This window comes from Dryobates pubescens, chromosome Z (genome assembly GCF_014839835.1).
Source record: "Dryobates pubescens isolate bDryPub1 chromosome Z, bDryPub1.pri, whole genome shotgun sequence".
NCBI lineage: Eukaryota > Metazoa > Chordata > Aves > Piciformes > Picidae > Dryobates > Dryobates pubescens.
In genome coordinates, this window is record NC_071657.1 from 76578483 (window position 1) to 76605536 (window position 27054).

At 45.0% G+C, this 27054-nt stretch overlaps 1 protein-coding gene across 1 annotated transcript in view; it reads right to left on the reverse strand.

Annotated features, from left to right (window-relative positions):
• FAM172A (family with sequence similarity 172 member A) overlaps positions 1 to 27054 on the reverse strand; it is a 385390-nt gene that overhangs the window by 156080 nt on the left and 202256 nt on the right. Inside the window, exon 8 of the mRNA XM_054177961.1 lies at positions 12143 to 12262. Coding sequence (XP_054033936.1) covers positions 12143 to 12262 — 120 coding nt within the window. The remainder of the gene's footprint in view (positions 1 to 12142; positions 12263 to 27054) is intronic.

The following is a 27054-nucleotide window of genomic DNA, read 5'->3' on the forward strand; positions in this document are numbered from 1 at the left end:
AAACACTGCAGAGCTGAACAAAGGTACTGAAGTTCACCTTGAGATAACTATAGCTACAGCACTTAACTACACATGTTCAACATACTACCAGAGAAATGTTGTCAAATAGTACTGAGTTCAGAGTGGCATACAAAGAAAAAAGGGAAAAAAAAAAAGAAGAAGAGTTAAAAAAGAGTTAGTTATATTTAGTTGGGCACCAAGAAAACAAGGGGATGGAAGTAGGATAAAAAATGCTAGAGATCAGAAAGCTCTTCATACCAAAAGCTATAAATAAATGTTCAATGTGTAGTGCATGGAGTTTTAAGACAATGCAAAGAAATAGATAAAAATATACAACTGGTGACATGAGGCCATTCTAGAAAAGTCTCTGCAAAGAGAAGCAGAAAGTGCTGTGCCTTTGACTTCCAAATCCCACAGGACACAAATGCGTAGTCCCAAGTAAGTGGACTTCCAAGTAACCCAAACTTTTACCCATCTCTTTAAAACTAGCATTCCAACTTTGGTGTCCAAATAGAAAACTAATATGAATGGGCCAGTAAGGTCATAGTATCAGAGAACTCTATGATCAATTAGTAGATGATCTCCAGAGGTACCCCACTATGCTTGGATCCAGTAATTTCAAAACACAATCATCTTCTGGATGCACACAATGCTCAGACTGTCATTGCAGCCCTCCTCTTTTCTCATCTTATAGCAAAGCTGAGCATGATGTGAGCAAGGGATGCCAACATGGCGTTTGAACTAAAACACCAAGAAAATGAGAAAGGACATGCAGCTATGGTGCTCACTGCTTGGTCACCATTCATCATTCTTCTGTCTCTTTCCATTAGATGATCACAGAATCACTGAAGCATTCAGGTTGGAAAGACCTTTAGGATCTTTCCAGACTAGAAGCTCTTCAGGAGAAGGCTAGCACAGTATGAATGGTTAACAGCAATAAATGTGTAGCAAATGAAGTAATGATGTCACTGTACACTTCCCTATTTATTTATTTAGCCCCAGTCTGGCCTATTTTCCTCCTCTGGTAAAGTTGGCAATACATACACATAAATACAACATGTATGTATATATTTATATGTACATACAGACACACACATTTTATATGAATATAGCAGCAAAAGTCAAATATGATCAAAAAGTTGCTCCTAGTACAGCAGGCAGTGACACATACCAGGACACTTCAGTATTTTTTTGCTCAATCCATCATTTAATTTCCTTGCTGCTTCAGCCCCTCACTGTGGGATCTGCCACCCCTGTGGCTTTCCCCCCCACAGGCTGAAGCTTGTGCATTTCAGAAGGCATTAGCAAAAAATGTGTCTGCCGCTTCCAAAATGAAGGCAGGAGGGGGGAAAAAATGTCACTTGCAGACATTTGTGTTTGGGGTTTGACCTGGTTTTGGTTCAAGCTCAGTGCTTCCAGTGTTTGAGCCATGGAGAGAACACCAACTCCAGAATAAATCCAAACTGGATCCAACTATTTGAGGCTGAAAAGAAGCATCCGAACACAGAATCATAGAATGGTTTTAGTTGGAAGGGACCTCCAAAGGACATCTAGACCAAGCCCACTGCAGTCAGCAGGGCCATGCTCCACTCTATCAGGTTGCTCAGAGTCTTGTCAAAGCCTCACATTGAATATCTGCTGGGATAGGACCTCAACCACCATCCTGGGCAATCTGTTGCAGTGTTCCACCACCCTCATGGTGCAGAACTTGATGGTCACATCCAATCTAAATCTGCTGTTCTCTAATTTAAACCACTGCCCCTCATCCTGTCACTGCAGCCTTTGCAAACAGTCCCTCTGTAGCCTTCCTGTAGTCCCCTTCAGGTATTGGAAAGCTGCTATTAGGTCTCCCTGGAGCCTCCTCTTCTCCAGCCTGAACAACCCCAGCTCCCTCAGCCTGCCCTCGTAGCAGAGGTGCTCCAGCCCCTTGATCATCTTTGTGGCCTCCTCTAGACCTGCTCCATCAGGTCCATGTCCTTCCTGTTTTAAGGGCTCCCAAGCTGGATGTAGCACTCCAGATGAGGTCTCACCAAGGAAAAGTGGTAGAATCACCTCCAGCTGCTGGCCATGTTTTTTTTTGATGCAGCCTAAGGACTGATGGTCCCAGCCAGTTATTCACGTAACTCTTGTCTTGTGTGAATCATGGTAGGTATCAGCTTTGCCCCACTCCTCCTGTTCCCAAAGGGACCTTTCTCATCCAATGGTGATAAACCTAATTCCACCCTCAATTTATTCATGACTAGTTTCAATCCATTTGTTCCTGTGCCAGCAATGTTCTTTGGCTTACATGGCTCTTCTGAGGTGTTTGCAAAGGGCTACCAATCTCTTAGAGCTTTCCTTGGCCAGGCTGAACAAGCCATTCAAGCCATTGCTTTTAGATCTGCTTTTGTAGCAGACTAGATGCTGAACCTTCTTCTTCAACAGCTATCAAAGTTAGTGTCAGAGCATCAACAGATTACTTAGTAAGCATGGTAAGCCTTGAAAGTGTGTGCAATGTTTCTACAGCTATATTGATCCCAGTGCCCATGGTAGGTAGGCCATCTCCATGTGGCACCACATCATGGCACATTGTTCCTAGCAAAGTCGCCTATTCATTGCTCTGAGTGCAGCTCTTCCCCACATGGGACCATTCCAAGTCAGGTTGGACAGGGCTTCTCTGAGCATCCTGCTCTAGCTGTAGATGTCCCTGCTCACTACAGGGGGGCTGGGCTAGATGATCTTTAAAGATCCCTTCCAACACAAATCAGTCTGTGGTTCTATGGTATCTTCCTCCTGAACTCTGAATTCTCAGATTAATTTCACCAGCATGCTGCTTGGCATTGATATTTCCCTTCCTGGGACTGAAAGGGATCACATTTGGCTTTTTTGTTGCCTTACTGGGTCATTCCTTTACAGCCATCAGCAATGAAGCCTCATGTCCAAGGACTTCTTCATTCCTGCCAATCCCTTCATACCTAAGTGCAGAAGATGAGCCAGTCAATATCTAAGTGTCTTGAAGTTTGCATTATCATCTCCTTAAATTACTCTTATTGAAGAAATTCTGCTTCTGAACACCAAAAGTGACCTGTCACCTCATAACTGGAAACAATGTCACTAGCACACTCTTACTTTGTGCGCCTATCCCAGTAAGAGAAATACTAAAAGTGCCCCAAAGTGAATGACATCAGTGCTGTCCAGTCCTTTTTTAGACAACCCATTGCTGTCTCTCCATTAGCTCCTCTTGTTCACCCTCATTTAAGAGCTGGAAGCCCTCTGATGTGAGGCCAGGCTGAGTGAGTTGGGGATTTTCAGCCTGGAAAAGAGAAGGCTCCAGGGAAAGCTTCTGGTGGCCTCCCAGTTCTTAAAAGAACCAATTAGAAAGCTGGGGACAGACTGTTGAGCAGGGCCTGTTGTGACAGGACAAGGGTGATGGTTTGAAACTAAAAGAGGGAGATTTAGACTAGAGAGAAGGAAGAAATACTTCATGCTGATGGCTGTCAGATCCTGGCCCAAGCTGCTCTTGGTAGATGCCTCACCCATGGAACCATTCCAGGTCAGGTTGTTTGGGGCTCTGGGCAACCTGCTCTAGTTTCAGATGTCCCTGCTGACTGCAGGAGGTTTGGAGTAGATGACCTTTAAAGGTCCCTTCCAACCCAAATGATTTTAGGATTTCTCATTTGACCTTTTCCAGATGAAGAAGCATTTTTCCAAGAAACACAACAAAGTACAGCTGAAACAAATAACCAAATGGACCTAAGAACTTTCTACTTTCAGACTTACTTTCTTGAGTGTCCCTGCCTGCATCAGGCCTGACTCAAAGAGCTGCTAATGCAAGTGTAAAACACAGAGAAAGGGGAAACCTGAAACAGGTAGAGCTGGGTGAAATGATCTGTCCAAAGGCTGGACATATAATCCAAGTCCCCATAAACCTACATGACAGCATCCCATTCTGCTCTTCCCATGGACATTCAACATTCAAAGACTGTCAGAGAATCCCAGAATCATGGAATCTCAGGCTGGAAGGGACTTCAACAATCATCTAGCCCAACCTTTCCCATGCAAAGCATGGTATAGACAAGATGGCCCAGCCCCTGTCCAGATGAGTCTTACAGAAGTCCAGTGTTGGGGACTACACCACTTCCCTGGGGGCATTATTGAAATGACTGTTCTCATAGTGAAAAATTTTCTTCTTGTGTCCAGTAGGACTCTCTCCAGGAGCAACTAGCACACATCGTCTCTCATCTCTTCCATGGGACTCCTTGTAAAAACGGAATCTCCACCATCTTTGTAGTCACCCTTTTAAATACTGGAACATGGTGAGGTCTCCCTTGAGCCCTTTTCTGCAGGTTGAACAAACCCAGTTCTCTCATCCTCTTCTCACACAGAAGCTTCCCAGTTCTTGCATCATCTCTGTGGCCCTTCTTTGGGCCACCCTGTCCATATAACAGTATCACAGTATCACCAAGGTTGGAAGAGACCTCAAAGATCATTGAGTCCAACCTGTCACCACAGACCTCATGACTAGACCATGGCACCAAGTGCCACGTCCAATCCCCTCTTGAACACCTCCAGGGATGGTGACTCCACCACCTCCCTGGGCAGCACATTCCAATGGCGAATGACTCTCTCCATGAAGAACTTTCTCCTTACCTCCAGCCTAAACTTTCCCTGGCGCAGCTTGAGACTGTGTCCCCTTGTTCTGGTGCCGGTTGCTAGAGAGAAGAGACCAACCCCTTCCTGGCTACAACCACCTTTCAGGTAGCTGAATATCTTTTTTGTATAGCAGGAACCAAAACTGAGCACACAATTCCAAGCAGAGTCTGTTTAGTCTTGTTTCTTTGGGGGTTTTGTTTGGTTTGGGTTTTGTTTGATTGTTTGTTTGTTTGTTTTTCTTTTTGTTTTGTTGTGGGTGTTTTTTAGTTTGTTTGTTTTGTTTTGTTTTGTGTTTTTTTTAGCTTAATGATCTCTAAGCCTTGAAGTACAGTGATATATTGTATTGTTTCTTCACAACATGGATCTTGGTCATGCAGGTGTTTTGGTTCTCAGCTCTCTCATGCCTCCTACAACCATCACATATCCCATACTACATCTGCCATACATTAGTAGATGTATTTGGACTTAGTAAGTCAGACAGGAGAATTAAGAGTCACACCTAAAATCACAGAATGGTTTTGTTTGGAAAAGAACTTTTAAGATCATTGAGTCCAGCCATTCTCTAACTTCCCAGGCTGGGCCTAAACCACATCCCTCAGCACCACTCCTCTGCATCTTTTAAACACTTCCAGGCATAGGGAAGCAACCACCTCCCTGGGCAGCCTGTGACAGTTTGGAAACCTCGTCAGTGAAATAATTTCTTCTAATGTTCAACTTAAACCTCCCCTGGTGCAACCTGAGGTAATTTCCTCTTGCCCTATCACTTGTTACTTGGGAGAAGAGACCAACTCCCACCACACTCTGACTTCCTTTGAGGGAGTTGTAGTGACCCAGAAGGTCTCCACTCAGCTTCCCCTTTTCCACACTAAAGAAGTGCGATTCCCAGAGCTGCTCCTCCCCAGCCCGGTTCTCCAGACCCTTCACCAGCTTCATTGCCCTTCTCTGGACATGCTCCAGCCCCTCAATGTTTGTCCTTGTAGTGAGGGCCCCAAGACTGAATCCAGCACTCAAGGTGTGGCCTCACTAGTGCCGAGTACAGGGGGAAAATCACTTACATCCAGAGTACCTGCTCTGCTCATCAATTCTTGACCCAAAGTGAACACACAAAATAAATAAACAGATACATTTATAGAAGTGTGTATATATCTATATATACCTATACATATCTATCTATCTATCTATCTATCTGTCTATCTATCTAAAAATGCATATATAAACAAAATCCATGTATAAGAAACCATTCAAACTGAAAAGTGTGGAAACTAAATTAATGAGAAACTAATGACAGGGTCACAGCCCAGTCACTAAAGACTCTTAAATTGTGGCACCTGACAGGTGGGTGCCAGGTTATGCCAGATTACACCCAGCCCAGGAAGGGGTGGGCTGAAAAGAACCTAGCCCCAGGTGGACAAAGAAACCTGACCCAACTGAGCAGAGAGACTTGTCCCCCCCCACGCCCAGGGGAAGGGGTCCTGGGGTCAAAGTCTATTCCACTTTCACTTCCTGTCCATAAGCCTTTTTAAATGGAGCCATTTCTTCTCTCTCTTCTCATGTCCTCTCCTGCCTGAACACCTCATGCTGCTTCTGCTGCAACCACGTGGTGGGGTCTGTTCCATGCTGTTCCAGACTCCCAAGGACTGCATCTAAAGAGAATCCATCTTGCATCCAGAGAACCCTTTGCCAGCTGTGCCTGGTTTTGTATATATTCTTATTTACTCCTTTTCCTTATACCTTTGTAATCTTCCTTTTATTCAAATACCTTTAATATTTTGTTAAACCTATCTCTTTTACTTCCAAATCGATTCAAAACTGTTTCTTCCATAATTTTACCTCTTTTTATTTGTGCCTAATTTGCTTTTCCCTACTGGGAGAAAGGAAGAGGGGAGGCAATCTAAATCTGTTCCATTTGGGCTTTTGGACTCCAGGAAAGCTTAAACCACAACACAGGTCCTCACCATCTTCAGCACAGTGCAAGGAAATGAAGTGGCAGCATGTTGCAGAGCAGGTCTCAAAATGATGGACCTAAACCATTTTGAAATGGACCAAAGTGGCCAATTTTGGTGCAGTTAGGACACAATGATTTGAACAGTGTGTTTTAAGGGCTCTTATTCTAACAAAGCTGCCTAAAAGTACACACACACACACAGAGTCTTATCTACACTTTGTACAAACTGTCAATATGCATCCCAGTATTTTTAGCCAACAAAGGCCACAGTGAACAGTTCCTCATCTGCTCAAAGACAATGAACCTGCTTTTCCTTCTCCTAATTTAATTATATCTCATTCCCCTGTGCACTTTGTCTTTTTACAGCAGTATGAATGCTGTGAGCTGCAGATACCACTGCTGATTCTCACAATTTTGTCATGATTCCCATGATACCTAGTGGTGTTTTGGTTTGGTTGTCTCCCTGGAGATAATATTTGACTAAAATAAAACCCCAAATTGCTACACTTCTAGTTCATAAGCTGTGAAGGAAGCCCTTAAAAATGTAAAGCCTAAGGTCTCAAAAATATGAGAGGCAAACATCTCCCACAAATTCTTTTTTTTTCCTATGTTATTGTTTAAATCTCAGGATACTGAATATCTAATTGACAATACTGAAATCTTAGCTTCAACAAGTCTTCTTGTGACTCCAAAATTAGTATCTGTCATTTGTTTCTTTACAATGATGGACACAGAGTTGCCCGTGTCACCCAGTATCCCAGGACAACCCTTTCTGTCCTCTCCACATGCAGCCAGGCCCTGATGCTGTCATTAGAATCACAGAATGGTTTCAGTTGGAAAAGACCTCCATGATCATTGACTCCAACTGCCAACCCAACACCACCATGGCCACTAAACCATGGCCCAAAGCTGACATATTTCTTCAATACCTCCAGGGATGCTGACTCCAGTGTTTAGGTGGGTTGGATTGGTTGATGGGTTGGATGTGATGATCTTGAAGGTCTCTTCCAACCCGGACTGGACTCTTCTCTTCTCTTCTCTTCTCTTCTCTTCTCTTCTCTTCTCTTCTCTTCTCTTCTCTTCTCTTCTCTTCTCTTCTCTTCTCTTCTCTTCTCTTCTCTTCTCTTCTCTTCTCTTCTCTTCTCTTCTCATCTTCTCTTTCCCTGGGCACCTTGTTCCAATGCCTGACCACTCCTGCAGCAAAGAAATTGTTCCTAATTGTACCTGGCCTAAACCTCCCATGGTGCAACGTGAGGCCATTTCCTCTTGCCCTATCACTTGCTCCTTGTGAGAAGAGAACAAGCCCCACCTGGCTCCAACCTGCTTTCAGGGAGTTGTGGAGAGCAAAGAGGTCACCCCTCAGCCTCCTCTTCTCCAGACTAAACATCCCCAGGTCCCTCAGCTGCTCCTCTCCAGCCCTGTTCTCCAGACCCTTCACCAGATCTGTTACCCTGGAAGCCATCATTGGCTGCAGTGTGGTGCAGCTTTCTGCTGGGGCTCCTGCAAGGAGGGACCAACACCAATAAGTCCTGGGGAAAGCAGATCTGCAGGAGATGGCCACTATAAGCAGCGAGGCACAGGAGCACAACAGATCTTTTCTCCTATGCAGGTTCTTTCACGCAGGCAAAGACAAGATAAGAAAACAAAACCCAAACCCCAACACTCTTTTCACAGCAAAATAATTGTAAACCCACAAAATCTGGCAGAAAAATCTCAAAGGAGGCGTTGTACCAGAAACTTATTTTCTGTAAACTAAATATAAAATTGACTCCATCAACTTGAAAATTCTCACTTTCTGTTAAATTTCATAAAATTATTGTAAGCTAGGAGTTGGGAAAATTCCACCATTTACCATCAACTGCAGCAAGCTGAAAATAAATCCCTGACTACACTGTGTAAGGGGATAACAGAAACAAGAAGCTTGAGATGTGTTCATGAATCACGGTTTCAGCTCTTCAAAATCAGTAATTAGCTGAACACAGTGACCCAACAACTATTTTTACTGCCGTGCATTCAGAAAGTAATTTACGTGTAGGTATTATTAGAGGCACATTTAATTTCAAACCACAATTACACAAAGTCTTAATTACTAAATATTAAGATATGTTTTAGCATACAGTTTATGATTAGCATTTGTAATTCAAGCTACAAACAATACAACTAATTACGTTTATTGGGGGGAACTTTACTTCCCACACATGTTCAGTCACTTTCAATTATTGCAGTAGTAATCTATGACCCAGCAAGGTACAGAAATGGTGAGCCTGCCTTGCAGGAGGAGTTTCTTTGTACTCAGGGATGGTGTTAGCAGACTCACCATTGTTATTCTTAGCATTTCTCGATCACAGACATGCAAGAATCACAGAATCACAGAATGGCTCAGGTTGGAAGGGATTTCAGAGATCATCTACTCCAACCTCCCCAACATGGGTGGGAGCTCCTCTCAACCAGACTCAGACTGAGCCAACCTGGCCTTCAACAACCCCAGGGAGAAGGCAGCCACAATCTCCCTGGGCAGCCTATTCCAGAGTCTCATCACCCTCACACTGAAGAATTTCTTTCTCAGCTCCAGTCAAACCCTGCTCTGCCTCAGCTTCAAACCATTCCCCCTAATCCTGTCCCTAGACACCCTCAGGATAAGTCTCTTTCTAGCCTTCCTGTAGGCTCCCTTCAGCTATTGGAAGGTAGCTCTAAGGTCCCCCCAGAGCCTTCTCTTCTGCAGGTTGAACACCTCCAACTCCCCCAGCCTGGCCTCACAGCAGAGATGCTCCTGCCCTCAGATCATCTTCATGGCCCTCTCCTCGACTCTCTGCAACAGCTCTGTGTCCTTCTTATGCTGGGAGCACCAGAACCGGACACAGTATTGGAGCAAGAGCAAGAGCAAAGGGGATGAATCACCTCTTACGATTAAGAAGCTGCAAAGACCACAAAGAAGCATTAAGATTCTAGGGCATGCATGCAAAAAATTGCAGCCAAGCTTTACTGATTTGTTTAATGAAGGACTTCCAAACCACAGACTGATTTTCACGGCAAGGTGAAAACTGGAATGAAGATCAGCTTTGGCCACTAAAGGTTTGCAACAAAATTACTCCTCCTTTTATACCAATTTCACAGAATGACAGAATCAACCAGGTTGGAAAGGACCTCAGAGATCATCAAGTCCAATCTGTCACCTAACACCTAACACCATCTGACAACTACACCATGGCTCCAAGTGCCATATTCAATCTTTTTTTGAGCATCTCCAGGGATGGTGACTCCACCACCTCCCTGGGCAGCACATTCCAATGGCCACTCTTTCTGTGAAGAACTTTCTCCTCACCCCGAGCCTTAACTTCCCCTGGTGCAGCTTGAGACTGTGTCCTCTTGTTCTGGTGCTGGTTGCCTGGGACAAGAGACCAACCCCCACCTGCCTACAACCTCCCTCCAGGTAGTGTAGAGAGCAACAAGGTCTCCCCTGAGCCTCCTCTTCTCCAGGCTAAGCAACTCCAGTTCCATCAGACAAGACGGTCATATTTGCTCTCATTTCATTCTGAGTTCTGCTCCAAAAACACATGCTTGCATCCCAGCACTGGACTTGAGGAACTTGGTGAGCAAACGGATGAGGCAAAGCTGCTGTTTCTGTGTCACCTCCTTCAACAGCTGCCAACAAAGGGGCACCACAGGATGAGTACTGCTCCCGTAAGGCTGAACTGGGAGAACTGCAGCTCTTGCAGTGTGATGGTGCAAATGAATCTTTGCTTAATATCAGGTTTTGTTAGGCTTCTCTCCTTGACACCAGGTTTTCATTGAGAGCCTTGCAGCATACTGAAGTGATAAGCTGGGGCTCTCTGTGACTGAGATGACGGCAAGTGATCAGGACAGACCTTGCAGCAGTGAACATGCAAAGGGAATTTAAAAGCTGCTCACTGAAATCACAAATGTTTTTGGACTTTTTTTTCCCTTCTTGTTTTCTTTTCCCCTGCAGGCACAATAAAATGCAGAGGGCACAGGCAGAAACCTTCCCTTGAAATTAAAGCCATATGCTTCAAACTGCTCCCCTGAAAGAGGCAGAGATGCAGAAGACGCATCTGTGCAACAGGTCTCCGTAACTACTGCAACTTACCATTTTATCAATCAGTTGACCCCACAATTCTTGCACAGCAAGAGTAGCAGTGGTATGGCTGTTGTATGGTGTAGCTGCTCTATCACCCTCATCATCTCCCCCACACAAAAATCAGGGAAGACAGTGAAGTGATCGAATATGTGTTTGTCATAAGATAGTAATTGCCCATCAGCTGCTCCCTTTCTCTTTTTCTCCTGAGCTCTTTGCAATTACTAAGTGCCATATGGATATAAAGATGAAGAGAAAGGATATCACGACAGAATTAAAATCTTACAGATTAATATTGCGATAAAACAGTTCAGGGTTTATTTCAGTGATCTCTGCCTCAGTGCATGCATTATTTAATCAAAATGCTTTCAGTGGAGCTCAGGTATCAAACCACCTTCACCAAAACCAGGTGCTAACACCCTTTGATTGGTTAAAAAACAATCAGGCTACATTAAATATACTTCTCAGGTCTGTCTTTGTGTGACAGATATGTGATGTGCCAATGGTTATATATTATATTCTTCCTCTCAAGCATGCATCTCCTGCAGAGACAGCAGACTACAGAAGCTGACCCTTACTGAGACCATCTTGTCTCTCTGACAAAGCTCCTTTTTAACTTCTTACTTACTCGTTGCTTCCTGCAACGGATAAAAACTTTTGCTCAGCTTGTGATAATTTCACAGGCCCTGAGCACCCTGACCCTGGAAGCCCCAAGGTCAGAAGTCAAGTCTTGTTCTGAAACATCTGTGTGCTTCATATTAAAGTAGAACAAAGGTGAAGAAATATCCACCAGTGTGACAAGAGAAGCAGGCAAAATGGGAATGACATGTTGGTCATCTGTTACCCATGCCACCTCAAGCCACTGAGTGAAGTGTGATGGAAAAACTCTCTGAGCACTTTGTTTAGGAAACACTCAGAAAAGTCTCCAGTTGGCTTTTATTCCTGCCTTGTGCTGAATGTATGTACCTCAGGTTGGCTATCAGGAAAAACTTCTTCACAGAAAGGGTTCTCAAGCACTGTCACAGGCTGCCCAGGGAGGTGGTGGAATCACCATCTCCCTGGAAGTGTTCAAAAGATGCATGGATGTGGTGCTGAGGGACATGGCTTACTGGCAAGAAGGGTTTAATGAGTTTTGTTTTCCCACAGTATTTCAGGTTCATGCTCCCTTGGGACCTTATTGTCTAACCTAAAACCACAGAAAAACGCAGTGACCTCAAAAAAGTCTTCACAGATCAGTATCTGACCATCAAAGCTGTTCCTCAGCTGCCTTGAAGACAGTGAATCACAGAATCCTACGATGCTAGGCTGGAAGGGACCTCAAGTATCACCTGGTACAACAAAGTTGGTAACAAAGAACCACAACTGATTTACAGTATTTTACACTTGTCACACAATTCCTCGTGGTCACAAAGAATGTAGAAGATCCATGAAAAGCTTCAAAGTGAAGAAGGCAATGGAGAAGTCACACTTACCAATTCTACAAAGGCAAGTCCACCATAACTGTGAGCCACAAAAAACACATTCTCTGCAGCTGACTGGAAAATGAAATGGTCCCAAACATAAATTGCATGTTCTTCAGGGGATCCATTATCCTGCAGGAAGAAATCATGTTTGTGACAATTACCTTTCAGAAACTGGCAGTTCTGTCTAAAAAAGCAGCCTGTTCCTATATGCTAAAATGTTTTGTTAAAACAAACCTCAAATGAAAATACTCTGGTGTCACAAAAAACCCCACCCAAAACACCAACCAAAAAAAACCCCCAAACAAAACAAACAAAAAACCCCCAACCCCAGAACAGATTACTTTGTCTAAATAAAGGAAATTTAAACTGTGGTTTACAGGCAGTGAAAACAGTTGCTTTATTGCGGCTTGTTTCAATAAATACAACAAGAAAAAATTACACATCTGCAAAAATTATTTTTTGTTGTTGTTGTTGTTGTCTAAATACCATGATGGCAATTCAGCTAAACAGAGGCATTCAAAGGAATTATGAAACCACTGCTCTGATTCTCTTTTCTTTTGACAACTCTTTGTCAACTGCTTGCTTGCTGACGGTTTGTTTAAAGTTGTTAAGCCTCAGTCTGATAAAACAAATAAAAACAAGTAGGAACAATATAAATATAATTTCAGCCTTTAGGATTATTTTTTTTCTCCCCTCCATATTAAGGGCCAACGGAAATCTGCCAAAGATTAAAATTAAGTTGGGGTTTTTGGGTGGTTTTGGTTTTGTTTTTTTCCTCAGCTACTCTTTTAAATGCTGCTTTCTGTAATGGCAAAGCGTGAGATAGAGCACGGATGAAACACTGCTTGTCTGCTTGCACATTAGACATTACTTTGGAGTCTTTGGTAGTTAGGGGAGTGATTTTTCTTATCCTTGAACAAGAATGTGTGACCATCAGTCACTCCAAGAGTTGCTGAAAGCAATGAGGTGATTTACACTGATTTTAGGGCACTCAAACACCAAGGCTGTACAGTTGCGTCTCTGTCTTAGAGGCTTTCAGAAAGCCCTGCAACCCCCCTCTGACTTTCACTCCCAAAGGCCTTATCTTCCTTGTATTTCACTTATTTCTCAAGTTCTCTGTGTCTGAACTAAAAATCTGGCCAGTCTCAGGTGACAAGAGTAAGATGCTCTGCTAATTGACCTGTCCCACCAGGACAACAGCACCACACTGCAGGTGCTTTCAAGGCTCTCTCATGCCGGAGAGAGATGAAGGGTCAACGTCATCACAGAATCACAGAATGTTAGAGGTTGGAAGGGACCTCCAGAGATCATCCAGTACAACCCCCCTGCCAGAGCAGGCCCACCTAGAGGAATGCATCCAGGTGGGTTTTGGATGTCTCCAGAGAAAGAGACTCCACAACTGTCTCTGGGCAGCCCGTTCCTGGTCTCTGTCACCCTCACAATGAAAAAGTTTTCCCTTATGTGCGTGTGGAATCTCCTCTGCTGCAGCGTGCACCCAGTGCCCCTTGTCCTATCATTGGACATCACTGAGTAGAGCCTGGCTCCATCCTCCTGACACTGCCTTGCGCATCTTTATCAACAGGAATGAGGGAACCCCTCAGGCTCCTCTGCTCCAAGCTAAAGAGCTCCCTCAGCCTGTCCTCACAGGAAGATGTTCCACTGCCTGCAGCATCTTTGTGGCTCTGTGATGGACTGTTTCATGTAATCTCCCCAAATCTGCACACTTCTCCTCTTTGCTCCACCAACAGCTTCATGCCCCATGGGTGACTCAAATGCAAACCACAAAACCTCTGTTTCCTTGGGGAAAATAAAGCACAAACCAGCAAAGGCTGCTGGCAACCAGAAGATGCTAATTACATGCTGTGAATTACTGTAACTTCACCAAGGACATTGATGTGATTCAGGTCTTAGTCCCATTCCACAGCTCAGTTTTGGGAATTTAAGTTCTTCTAAGTGTCTAAAATGAATGAGAAGACAGACAACTAAATAACGTGGTGGATTCAGGCTTTTACTTCTACTCTCATGCCCAGATTCCTAAACAGGAGTGAGATGGCTACAAATCTTTATGGAACTGGACCCAAAGCTTTTAAAATAATTATGTGCTTTTAAATATTATTTTCCCCCCTCTAAGGCAGCAGCGATTAAAACATATTTATCAAATTTGTCAAAAAGCACTGAAGTGCTCTGAAATATTCTTCTTAATCCTGGGCAGATTCTGCTCTTGATTGGCTATGACAGAACCTAGCTTTAACTAATTATGTACCAACTATTCTAAATCACCTTGACATGGGGAAAGGGCTTGTTTTCTTTCAATCCTGTGTTGGAATCTGGAAAAGGAGGAAAAGACTACTTCCTTTGTGAAGGAAGAGGCATGTTTTCAAAAAAGAAATTTCATTAGAAAAATGGTGATTGACAGAGGAGTTATTAAGATAAAGCTGAAGGACAGCTTGAACTGAAGTTTCTGATGGAAAAAGAATGCAGCCTAATCATAATAAACATGGTGAATCACAGGACCACAGGATGTTAGGGGTTGGAATGGACCTCCAGAGATCATCAAGTCCAACCCCCTGCCAGAGCAGGCCACACAGGAACACATCTAGATAGGGCGGGAAAAGCTCCAGAGAGGGAGATTCCACAGCCTCTCTGGGCAGCCTGCTCCAGTGCTCTGTGACCCTCGCAGTGTAGAAGTTCCTCCTCATGTTGAGGTGGAACCTCCTGTGCTGGAGTTTCCATCCATTGCCCCTTGTCCTATCCCAGGGTGCAACTGAGCAGAGCCTGCCCCTCCCTCTTGACCCCCAGCCCTCATTGTATTTATAAACATTTATTACACAGTATCACAGTATCGCCAAGGTTGCTCGAGGATCATCAAGTCCAACCTGTCACCACAGATCTCATGACTAGACCATGGCACCAAGTGCCATGTCCAATCTCCTCTTGAACACCTCCAGGGATGGTGACTCCACCACCTCCCTGGGCAGCAAATTCCAATGACGAATGACTTGCTCGGTGAAGAACTTTCTCCTCACCTCGAGCCTAAACTTCCCCTGTCACAGCTTGAGACTGTGTCCCCTTGTTCTGGTGCTGGTTGCCTGGGAGAAGAGACCAACCCCTTCCTGGCTACAACCACCTTTCAGGTAGTTGTAGAGGGCAATGAGGTCACCCCTGAGCCTCCTCTTCTCCAGGCTAAACAATCCCAGCTCCCTCAGCCTCTCCTCACAGGGCTGTGCTCAAGGCCTCTCCCCAGTCTGGTTGCCCTTCTCTGGACACATTCAAGTGTCTTGATGTCCTTCCTAAACTGAGGGGCCCAGAACTGGACACAGTACTCAAGGTGCGGCCTCACCAGTGCAGAGTACAGGGGCACAATGACCTCCCTGCTCCTGCTGGCCACACCATTCCTGATGCAGGCCAGGATGCCATTGGCCCTCTTGGCCACCTGGGCACACTGCTGGCTCATGTTTAGGCAGCTGTCGCTCAGCACCCCTAGGTCCCTCTCTGTTTGGCAGCTCTCCAGCCACTCTGACCCCAGCCTGTAGCTCTGCATGGGGTTACTGTGGCCAAAGTGCAGCACCCGGCACTTGGATTTGTTAAATGTCATTCCAAATTAAATCCCCTCTCAGTCTTCTCCAGACTAAACAGCCCCCAGGTCTCTCAGCCTCTCCTCACAGGGCAGGGCTTCAGTCCCTTCATCACCCTGGTAGCCCTCTGTTGGACTCTCTGCAGCAGATCCCTGTCCCTCCTGAACTGGGGAGCCCAGAGCTGGATGCAACATTCCATGTGAGTTTTCACCAGGGCAAGAGTAGAGGGGAGGAGAATCTCCCTGGATCTGCTGGACACACTCCTCTTAATGCAGCCCAGGAGATGGCACATTAAAACACTTAGTTTATCTAAAAGACATGTTTTAGTTAAATATGCAGAGGATGCTTGTTTTTAAACACTAATGTTACCCTTAATTCTCTTAACAGCATTTTTTGTCCACAGGTACACAACCCTGCTTTAACATTCTGATGAAAAGAGCAGATGGGGGTGGGTTTTTTTGGCTAATATTGCATTTTCAGGTGTTTTGTGTTGGGAAAAGCAAGAAGCTTAGGGTTTCTGTGAGACTATGACAGCAGCAAGAAGCTTCTGAAGGATTCAGAAACTCAGCCCCGCAAAAAACCTTCTGCCAATTAAAGCCTAACCAGGGGTCTAGCAAACCACATCATTAACTGCACTGCTTCACAGCCCAGTACAGAGACTCACCAGGGTTTAACAAAAGCAAAAAGAAATGAGCCAGAAGGAGTTAAGACATAGACTGTGACCGCAGATTGCTTGGTTACTGCTGACAAAACAGCCATGAAACGTCAGGACAAACGGTGCTGCTGCACACACTCTGCTCAGCAAGGTAGGAAAAGCACACGTGTGAGAAGGAGTCTGGAGGAGTTGTGTGTGCTTAGTAGAAAAGATAGCTTTTTTTTCTTTTCAGAGCATCTGCTTGTTCCACCCCCCCCCCCCCCCCCCCAGCTGGTAACCACATCTTAAACAACTCAGATGGAGAATAAACCAGTGCCATGCCCCTATGAGAAACATCTGTCTTCAGGAGAGGGCACCTATGTCTGGTCTCCTTGGGATTTCAAATTGCCCTGGGTCCATGAGGATTAACCTCCTCTGCCTGGTCTGGGTTAAATTAAGAGGCTGGACAGTGCAGTTTGAGTATGAAAGGTGACAGCTTCAGGCAGCTGTTGCATTCTTTCTTTTCAGCTCAACAGAACACACTTATACAGCACCTTGTTGAATTATTTGATAAAGTAGGGGCCCCTTGGTCATGCTTTAGATAATTCTCTATGTGACTGTGGAGAAGGAAATGGACAAATCACCATGTACCTCAGAAGGCAGCTGAGGCTGAAAGCATTCCCATTTGTGAAAGAGACTGAGACAAAAAAATGAACTCAAATTTCCAATTGCTGGAAGTTGGGTGCCTGTACACAGTAATTCTATGTCTAAATAAAGAGTGATTCTTTGGACACATGGCTGTGGGTCTCCATCCCTCTGAAAATATTTCCTCCCCTGCAATTTCCAGTAGTAAGACACTGGCCCAGGCTGCCCAGAGAGGTGGGAGACACCACCTTCATGGAATCATTCCAAGTCAGGTTTTTTGGGGCTCTGAGCAGCCTGACCCAGTTGAAGATACTCCTGCTGACTGCAGGGAGGTTGGATTAGATGAGCTTTGAAGGTCTCTTCCAACCTAAACCAGTCTGTGATTATATGAATATATATATTTAACTAAAAAAAAAAATAACCAAACCACCAAACATAAAATAATAAAGTCTCTTCCAACCCAAACCATTCTACATTTCTATGAATACATATCATTAAAAAAACCCACATAAATTAAACAAACAAACAAACAAAAGAACAGTATTACATGGAAAGGCCTCCATGTGATAATTAACCAATACACAATAACCCAAAATCAGATTGCTGCACATCAGGTACCTGCTTGCCCAGATTCCTGCACCCCAGCTCCATGGTGTTCAGGACAGGATGGAGCAGATGCTCTGAGCCTCCTTTTTTGATAGAACACCACCAGTAAGATTTACCTTTTAATTCACTAATAAATTAATGTCTCTTTCCTTGTAATTATTGCATTTTAGTCTTTTTCACTAAAATAAGTAAATAGACCTCTTTTGCCATCAGTGTCTACCAAAGCTAGGTAATGAACACCTGCCATATGCTTGCATGGAGCAAATCCCACTGAAGATTGACTTGGAGATAAAGGTGGTGAAAGGTCCTGATTAATTACAGGTGCGTGGGGCTAATCCCCAAGATAATCTTGCCACATGGACATTTTCCTTTTGAGGCAGAAGTGATCATCAAGTGTTGGAAAATAGCATGAAATTTTATTCCAGGTGGTTTTATTTTAGGTGGAAGGACACATTCCTGTGTGACCTGTCCTAGGTGGTTGTAGATTCACAGACTGCATCAGGTTGGAAGGGATCCTCAAAGGTCACCTTGTCCAACCTCTCTGCAGTGAGCAGGGACGTCTCCAACTAGATCAAGCTGCTCAGGTAAATGGTTGGACTTGATGACCTCCAGAGGTCCCTTCCAACCTCTACCATTCTGTGATTCTAAGATTCACAAACACTGATTTAAGATCAGATTCCTTTTTCTAAAAGACTTGGTTTTGTTTTTGTTTCTCCCCCCCAGTATTTAAACCCTGCTATTTCTAAACTATGAATAAAAAATGCCTCACTTCTTAAACCAAAACAGTCCCTGCTCAAAAAGTAATCATAAATGGTTAACATGGAGCTTTTAATTTTAATACCCAAACTGTAATCAAATAGTTTAAGAACACAGTCTATGAAAATCATATGACAATGAGTAATAAACTCATGTTTCTCACATATATATGAAGCCATTTAATATCCCAAGGCCAGAACCTCTTCTACAGCTGACTGAGCTTGCAGTAGGGAAGAGGTTGTCTGCGGAGCAGTTGAACTGCTCAGCCTCAGGTCAAGTCCTGGCATGATCTGGGCCTCTCCAGCCTCGACTAGCTGGACTCTATTTTGTGAGACCAAGAATGGCAGCCCATGACTACATTGTCACACACCCCTGGATGTGTTTAAAGGTGCTTAGGCATATGGTTTTGGGGGTGAACTTTGCAGAGTAAGGCTATCAGTTGGACTTGATGATCCTGAGGGTCTTTTCCAACCTGAATGTTTCTATGTGATTTTGTAACTGCCTCAGGGTCATGGAATTACAAAATCCTTTAGGTTGGAAGAGACTTCTAAGATCACCAAATCCAACCATTTACCCAGCACTGCCAGGTCACCACTAAACTGTGTGCCCCAGCACTGCACCTATACAACTTTGAGGACCCTCCAGGGATGGCAACTCTACCAGTGCTCTGGGCAGCCTGGGCCAGGCCTTGACAACACTTTTGGGGGAGAAATTTTCCACAATGTTCAACCCAAACCTTCTCTGGCACAACTTGAAGCTCTTCCTTCTCATCCTATTGCTAGTTTAGGCTGTGTGCCTCCTGTTGCTGCCACATTGGTTACACCTTCTGTGTCCACAGGGTCCAACCCAGTAGGTGGACACAGGAAATAGCATATTTCACACCCATAATATCCTGCACCCTACAAATCCACCTGCAAAGTCTTTCTCTTCCTCTTTCTTCCCTCTCTGCCCCCATGGAGATGCTCCCCATTGGGTAACCGTGGGGGAGTTATCTCAAGGCCTTTCAGGCCTAATGCCAGGAGAAGAAGGGGGAGGGGCAGTCTCAGACCTGGCCAGCCTGAGACTAGCCTAGCAGTGGGGGGGGAAGAAAGAGCCCTGGGGGTTTTGGGTATACCCTCAGGTGGGGAGATGGGAAGTGTTGGGAGGCTTCTGGGTGTCCTATAAGGGACTCTGTATACTTTGGGATATCTTTTGTCCTGTAAAACACTTGCTTCACTTCTGCAACCCATTTGTGTGAGTGTCATTCATTTGTCCCTCTCAGGGGCGAGAGAGGACCTGCCTGGCCTCAAACCAGGACTTGTATATACTTGGAAGAAGAGACCAACCTCCACCTGGCTCAAGCCACCTTTCAGGGAGTTGTAGAGAGTCTCCTTTTCTCCAAACTAAACAACCCCAGTTCCCTCAACTGCCCTTCACCAGCCTTGTTCTCCAGACCCTTCCCCAGCTTCATTGCCCTTCTTTAGACATGCTCCAGCCCCTCAATGTCATTCTTGGAGTGAAGGGCCCCAAACTGAACCCAGTACTCAAGCTGTGGCCTCACCAGTGCCTAGTACAGGGGGCACAATCACTGCCCTGCTCCTGCTGATGACACCACTGCTGATCCAGGCCACGATGCTGGTGGCATTATTGACCACCTGGGCACAATGCTGGTTCCTCTTCAGCCAGGTGCTGACAAGCACCGCAAGGTCTTTTTCAGCTGAGTATTTTCCAGTCATTCTGCCCTATGCCCGGAGGGGTTTATGGGGTTGTTGTGACCCCAGTGCAGGACTCAGCACTCGGCTTTGTTGAACCTCATCTCTTTGGCCTCAGCCCATGGATCCAGCCTAGTGAGATTCCCCTGTTAAGGCTTTCAACTTTCTCTCACTGAATTTGGTTTCACCTGCAAACTTACTGAGGGAGCCTCAATCCCCTCACCCAGATCATTGATGAACACATTAATTATTGAAGAGATCTGGCCCCAGCACTGAGTCCTAGGGAACACCACTGGTGCCTGGCCACCAACTGGAGTTCACTCCATTCCCTATCACTCTTAGGGTCTGGCCATCCAGGCCTATGCAGCATGGAAGAGAACCACACTCATAAGAAAGGCTGCTTCAGAAGAGAATTTGTGTTACAAAAAATCAGCTTGCAGATCTAGAATTCTCTCTGTTATGTTGGTTTTATTTTTCCAAGTCCCCCAAACCCCCAAATTAATTGTTTGTAAATTTATCCATTGTGGAGGGAAAAAACACCAAAAACCAACAACAAAACAAGTGGATGAGGAGAGCAGGGGTTTTTGGTGTGTCATTTTTCCCAGTACTGGTAGGACTTGAGAGGTATATAACATTTTAATGTCTGGAGCCATTAGGAGTAGGCAGATAAGCAGTGTGCAGAGGGTGAATACCGTATTAGGTTCTGTTGCATTCAAGAAACCAGGTTGAATTTACTAATGTAATATCACAGCCATTAATTGTTAAATACCAAGCTGAAGTGATGCAGCAACCAAAGCCTTATCAACTATGCCAGATTCTAACACCTAGACATTGCAAGGTCTGCAGTTATGATGGACTACCTGAGTTGATAACACATGGAATTATCTAAACAACATTTGCATATTTGTGTAATTATTTCCTAAGGTTAATTAGCTCCTGCAAAGCAGCTTGCCCTTTGAGACTGCTTGCTGTGACAGGTTCACATATTTCCTGTTTCAATGCCAAATTTTACCTTTTTAAAAAATTTATTTATTTAAACTAACTTGTTGCTGGAAAGTTAGAGATAGAGCAGAACAGAGAATTAACCAGGTTGCAAAAGACCTTTGAGACCATCAAGTCCAACCTATCACCCAACACCATCTAATCAACTAAACCATGCCATTAAGTGCCTCACCCAGTCTCTTTTTAAACACCTCCAGTGATGGTGACTCCACCACCTCCCTGGGCAGCACATTCCAATGGCCAATCTCTCTTTCTGTGAAGAATTTCTTCCTAGCATCCAGCCTAAACCTCCTCTGGCACAGCCTGAGACTGCAGCAAGAACTGGAGGCCTTGAACTACTTAAGAGAAGCAGCTGAGGGAACTGGGGTGGTTTAGCCTAGAGAAGAGGTGACTGAGGAGAGACCTCATTGCTCTCTACAACTCCCTCAAAGAAGGCTGCAGTGGAGTGGGAGTTACCTCTTCTCTCTAGTGACTAGTGATAGGAAATGGCCGAGAATCATGCCAGGAGAGGTTTAAATTGGATGATAGGAAAAAATTTCTTTGCTGCAAGAGTGGCCAGGCATTGGAAGAGGCCTCCAAGGACACATTCTTGTGGCCTTCCATTATCTGAAGGAGGCCTACAAGAAAGCTGGAGAGGGACTTTTTAGGGTGTTGGGTAGTGATAGGACCGGGGGGAATGGAGCAAAACTAGAAATGGGTAGATTCAGATTGGATGTTAGGAAGAAGTTCTCCCCCATGAGGGTGGTGAGACACTGGCACAGGTTGCCCAGGAAGGTGGTGGAAGCCTCATCCCTGGAGGTTTTTAAAGCCAGGCTGCATGTGGCTCTGAGCAGCCTGCTGTAGTGTGAGGTGTCCCTGCCCATGGCAGGGGGGCTGGAACTGGATGATCCTTGAGGTCCCATTCAACTCTGACAATTTTATGGTTCTATGATTATGCAATGGCCATGGTGGTGTTGGACTCAATGAAGGGGGCCTACAAGAAGGCTGGGGAGGGACTTCTCAGGATCTCAGGTAGTGACAGGACTAGGGGGAATGAAATGAAGCTGGATGTGGGGAGATTCAGGCTGGACGTGAGAAGGAAGTTCTTCCCCATGAGAGTGGTGAAGCCCTGGAATGGGTTGTCCAGGGAGGTGGTGGGGCGCTGTCCCTGGAGGTGTTTAAGACCAGGCTGGACGAGGCTCTGCCTGATCTAGTGTGGGGTGTCCCAGCCCATAGCAGGGGGGTTGGAACTAGATGATCCTTGTGGTCCCTTCCAACCCTGACCGATACTATGATACTATGATCTTAGAAGTCTTTTCCAATCAAAACAATTCTATGATTTTACTACAGACTTCACTGGGGCAGAGCAGCTCAGATCTCATCTTCAACTTCAAATTCATCCAAATTCCAGGGGAAAAAAAAAAAAAAAAAAAGGAGAAATAAAAGAAAACTCAAATCAAGAAAATCAAGTTAGTTTTAAGCTCCAGTGACAGCTCTCTCCTTCTACTTTGTTTTTTAAAATCGCAGTTGGAATCACATTTTTCCTCAGACAAGTGAAAAGTGAAATGCATGCAAATGGGGAAATATGCCACACAACTCAATAGCTTTTTAACAATTTACTTGAAGGTGGTTTCTATAATTACTGCTTATCACAGCAAAACAATTTCTCCTCCTAGCTCAAGGAGCTACTGTAAATAAGTATGGTACATGTGTTAAATACAGGAGAACAGAACCACATGCTGGCTGAGAGGATGAGGGATGGAGAAGGCTCAGGTCTCCCAGATCTAGCCTTTCCTTGGAAATATGAGATCCATGCTCATCAGCAGGACCTTTGCGGTAGCGTAGAGCTCATCCCATTGCCTTGCTGAGCCTTGGGGCAAGCAAACTTCTGCAATTCCCCCAATCCTTTTGAGAATACAGAATTGAGAATTAACCAGGTTGCAAAAGACCTTTGAGACCATCAAATCCAACCTATTACCCAACACCATCTAATCAACTAAACCATGCAACTAAGTGCCTTGCCCAGTCTCTTTTTAAACACTTCCAGTGATGGTGACGCCACCACCTCCCTGGGCAGCCCATTCCAATGGCCAATCTCTCCTTCTGTAAAGAATTTCTTCCTAACATCCACCATAAACCTCCCCTGGCACAGCTTGAGACTGTGTCCTCTTGTTCTGGTGCTGCTTGTCTGGGAGAAGAGACCAACCCCTTCCTGGCTACAACCTCCCTTCAGGTAGTTGTGACAGCAATAAGGTCTCCCCTGAGCCTCCTCTTCTCCAGGCTAAACAACCCAACTCCCTCATCTGCTCCTCATAGGGCTGTGCTCCAGACCTGACCACAGAACCATTCAGGTTGGAAAAGACCACTTAAGGTCATCAAATCCAAACATCTGACCTGCACCCCCATGACCACTAGAATAATTAAATTAAAATTAATATAAAAATAAAAGCCATTCTATGGTTCTATGATAAAAACATAACCTACAAGTAGCAGCCTGTCACCGAAACCCTACAGGATGAAAGTGTTTTCAGTGGCAACTAATACCTTCTGTACAATAGAAGGTACATTTTCCTTTCCAGAAAACTAGATGAGAAGAAAATTCTGTGTTTGAAGGTCTAAAATGAGCAGCAAGGGGATATAGCACGTTCCTGACAGTAGGCAATTCTTGATTATCATAACCTGACTCATACCAGCAGCACCCTTTACAGCATCTTCAGGTGATGGACACAGTCAAAATTAAACGTATTTTTCACTGGAAACTTTCTAGAAGGCAACACTTTCACAGAAAGCTGATGCAGGTATGTATCTACAGATGTCTATGTTTCTATGTGTACACAGAAACCAGAAGGCACAGGTGGTAAATGCTGAAGATGAAGCAATGGGGAAGAATTTAGTCCATGCTCCTGCCACAGCAAGATCTGTGAAGCTCTGGATTAATTAGGTATCAAGTGAGTCAGGAGGAACTCTGCCCCTCACAGAGTTAAAAACAACTCTTTGAAGGACCCAACAGCCCAGAGATGGACACTTTGGATTTGCCACCACTAGGAATATCTCATCTTGTCCTGTGACAGGACAAGGGGTAATGGATATAGACTACAGCACAGGAGGTGCCACCTCAACATGATGAAGAACTTCTTCACTGTAAGGGTCACAGCACTGGACCAGGCTGCCCAGACAGGTTGTGGAGATTCCTGTCTGGATGTGTTCCTGTGTGACCTGTGCTGGATTTTATGGTCCTGCTCTGGCAGGGGGGTTGGACTCGATGGTCTTCAAGGGTCCTTCCAGCCCCTAACATCCTATGACTGTGCTTCTCACAGCTCTGGTGCCCTCCTTATGTCCTCCTATCACTGCTTTCCCTTCTCCTCTGCACTTGCATTTACACTTCACTTCATATCCTCTTTCTCCTTCCATAACCCTCCATTTAAAACAAAACAACAAAGGTGATAGTAAGTCTCTTTTGTCCCTTCTACTGCACCATCTCCTGTTCTGGCAGAACCTCTTTCCTACAGCTACCTTATCTTCATCGTCCTCCAACAGCACCCTTACAAACCTTACCCTAAAGGATAGTCATCGCTTGCTGCATTTTCTTTACCCCTCTTGCAAGTATTTGCCTTACACAAGACAAAACTTGTTTCATTTTGGTGGAGTACAATGAATCACAGAATGTTAGAGGTTGGAAGGGACCTCCAGAGGTCATCCAGTCCAACCCCCCTGCCAAAGCAGGATCACCCAGGGTAGTCTGCACAGGAATGCTTTGAAAGTCTCCAGACATGGAAACTCCACAACCTCTCTGGGCAGCCTGCTCCAGGGCTCTGTCACCCTCACAGTAAAGAATTTTCTCCTCGTGTTGAGGTGAAATCTTCTGTGTTCAAGTTTGTTTCCATTGTTCCTTGTCTTATTACTGTGAACCACCCAGAAGAGCTTGGCCCCCTCCACTTGACACCCACCCCTCAGATATTTATAGACATTCATCAGATCCCCTCTCAGTCTTTTCTTCTTGATGGGGTGCTTGGTGCCATGGTTTAGTTGTTTGGATGGGTTGGATTGGTTGATGGGTTGGATGCGATGATCTTGAAGGTCTCTTCCAACCTGGTCTATTCTACTCTATTCTATTCTATTCTATGCTATTCTATTCTATTCTCCAGACTAAACAGCCCCAGGGCTCTCAGTCTCTCTCCACAGGGAAGACGCTCAAGTCCCCTAATCATCCTCATGGCTCTCCCTTGGACTCTCTCCAGCAGGTCTCTGTCTCTCTTGAAGTGGGGAGCCCTAAATTTGACACAGTATTGCAGGTGTGGTCTCAGCAGGGCAGAGTAGAAGGAGAGGAGAATCTCCTTAGCCCTGCTGGCCACACTTTTCTTGCTGAACCCCAGGATCCCATGGGCTCTCTTGGCCACAGAGGTACATTGCTGTTCTATGAAACCATATGATGGGTTTTATCGCCAGTGCAGCTCCAAAACCTCAGTCCAGTATAAGGTCTATGAGGACTGGAAGGCAAGAAAACTGGAATAGAAGTACAAAAAGCACCCAGAGTGTGATTTTTTTTCACCCCCCTCAACTATGGTATTACAACCAGCAAAGAAGAAGGACGTATGGAAAATACAGAAACCCAAACCAGGAAAAAATGTGGAAGCAAAACCCTTGGAGATACATGAAGACAGAATGGCTCTTGCAGAACTCTTAAATAATTGTATTTTCAGGAAGGATGGCAACACAGACTGCCTTCTACACCAGGGTGAGTCCAGCAATGTGAAACAAGACAAAAGGAGGCTGCAGAAGATGGTAGGTGAAGGTGACTACATCAAGATCATCTCAGTGGCAAAGCAGCCACATGACAGGGGTAGAAGACACAGGAACAAAAGTGATGGTGGAAGCAAACCTGTAACAAATACATACATACATACAATACATACATAGAATAAACCAGGTTGGAAGAGACCTTCAAGATCATTGCATCCAACCCCTCAACCAATCCAACACCACCCAAACAACTAACCCACAGCACCAAGCACCCCATCAAGTCTTCTCCTGAAAACCTCCAGTGATGGCGACTCCACCACCTCCCCAGGCAGCCCATTCCAATGTGCAATCACTCTTTCTGTATAGAACTTTTTCCTAACATCCAGCCTGAACCTCCCCTGGCGCAGCCTGAGACTGTGTCCTCTTGTCCTGGTACTGGCCGCCTGGGAGAAGAGACCAACATCCGTCTGTCTACAACCTCCCTTCAGGTAGTTGTAGAGAGTAATAAGGTCACCCCTGAGTCTCCTCTTCTCCAGGCTAAGCAACCCCAGCTCCCTCAGCCTCTCCTCGTAGGGCTTATGTTCCAAACCCCTCACCAACTTTGTTGTTTATGTTTAATCTCACAACATGGACCTGAAGTTCAGTGTAGCAGGTGCTGCTAGGAGCTCTGGGGAGCAAGTACAACGAAGAATGAGCTGTGAGTCAGGGTAGCTGGGTCCTGAGTTGAGTGAGAGAGGGCTTGTGGGAAAACAAGAGGGGAAGAGATAAAATCATAGTCAGCTCTGATGCTTTAGCCTTGGAGTTTTGAATGGAGGGCACAATCCTTCCCTCCGTTCTTCCATGGATTCTATTTGCATACTTTGCCATGTTGGAACAACAAAACCCAGCAGGATTTGATCAGCTGTGTAAGTGGCAGAGCAGGTTCATGGTCACTGATGTCTGGTGTAGCTCTATGGAAACAGAGAGCACTGAACCTGCAAAGGTTCAACAGGAAGATAATATAAGTGCATTACTGGTGAGTGATGTTATTTCACTCTGCAGCAGTGCTCATGGGCATTCAGAAACACTTGTGTTGTATTTTTCCTTACTTGTGACCTTAGCATGGATCAAACCAAGGGCCTTTGGATGTAGAAATGCCTACCTCTTCCACTTACCTCACAGGATTAGGGAAATAAAAAGACTATTATCTCTTGAGGGTGGATTTAGACATAAAGAACAATTTTTTTTTATGATGAGCGTGGTAAGACCCTGGCCCTGGCTGCCCACAGAGGTGGGAGATACCCCATCCCTGTA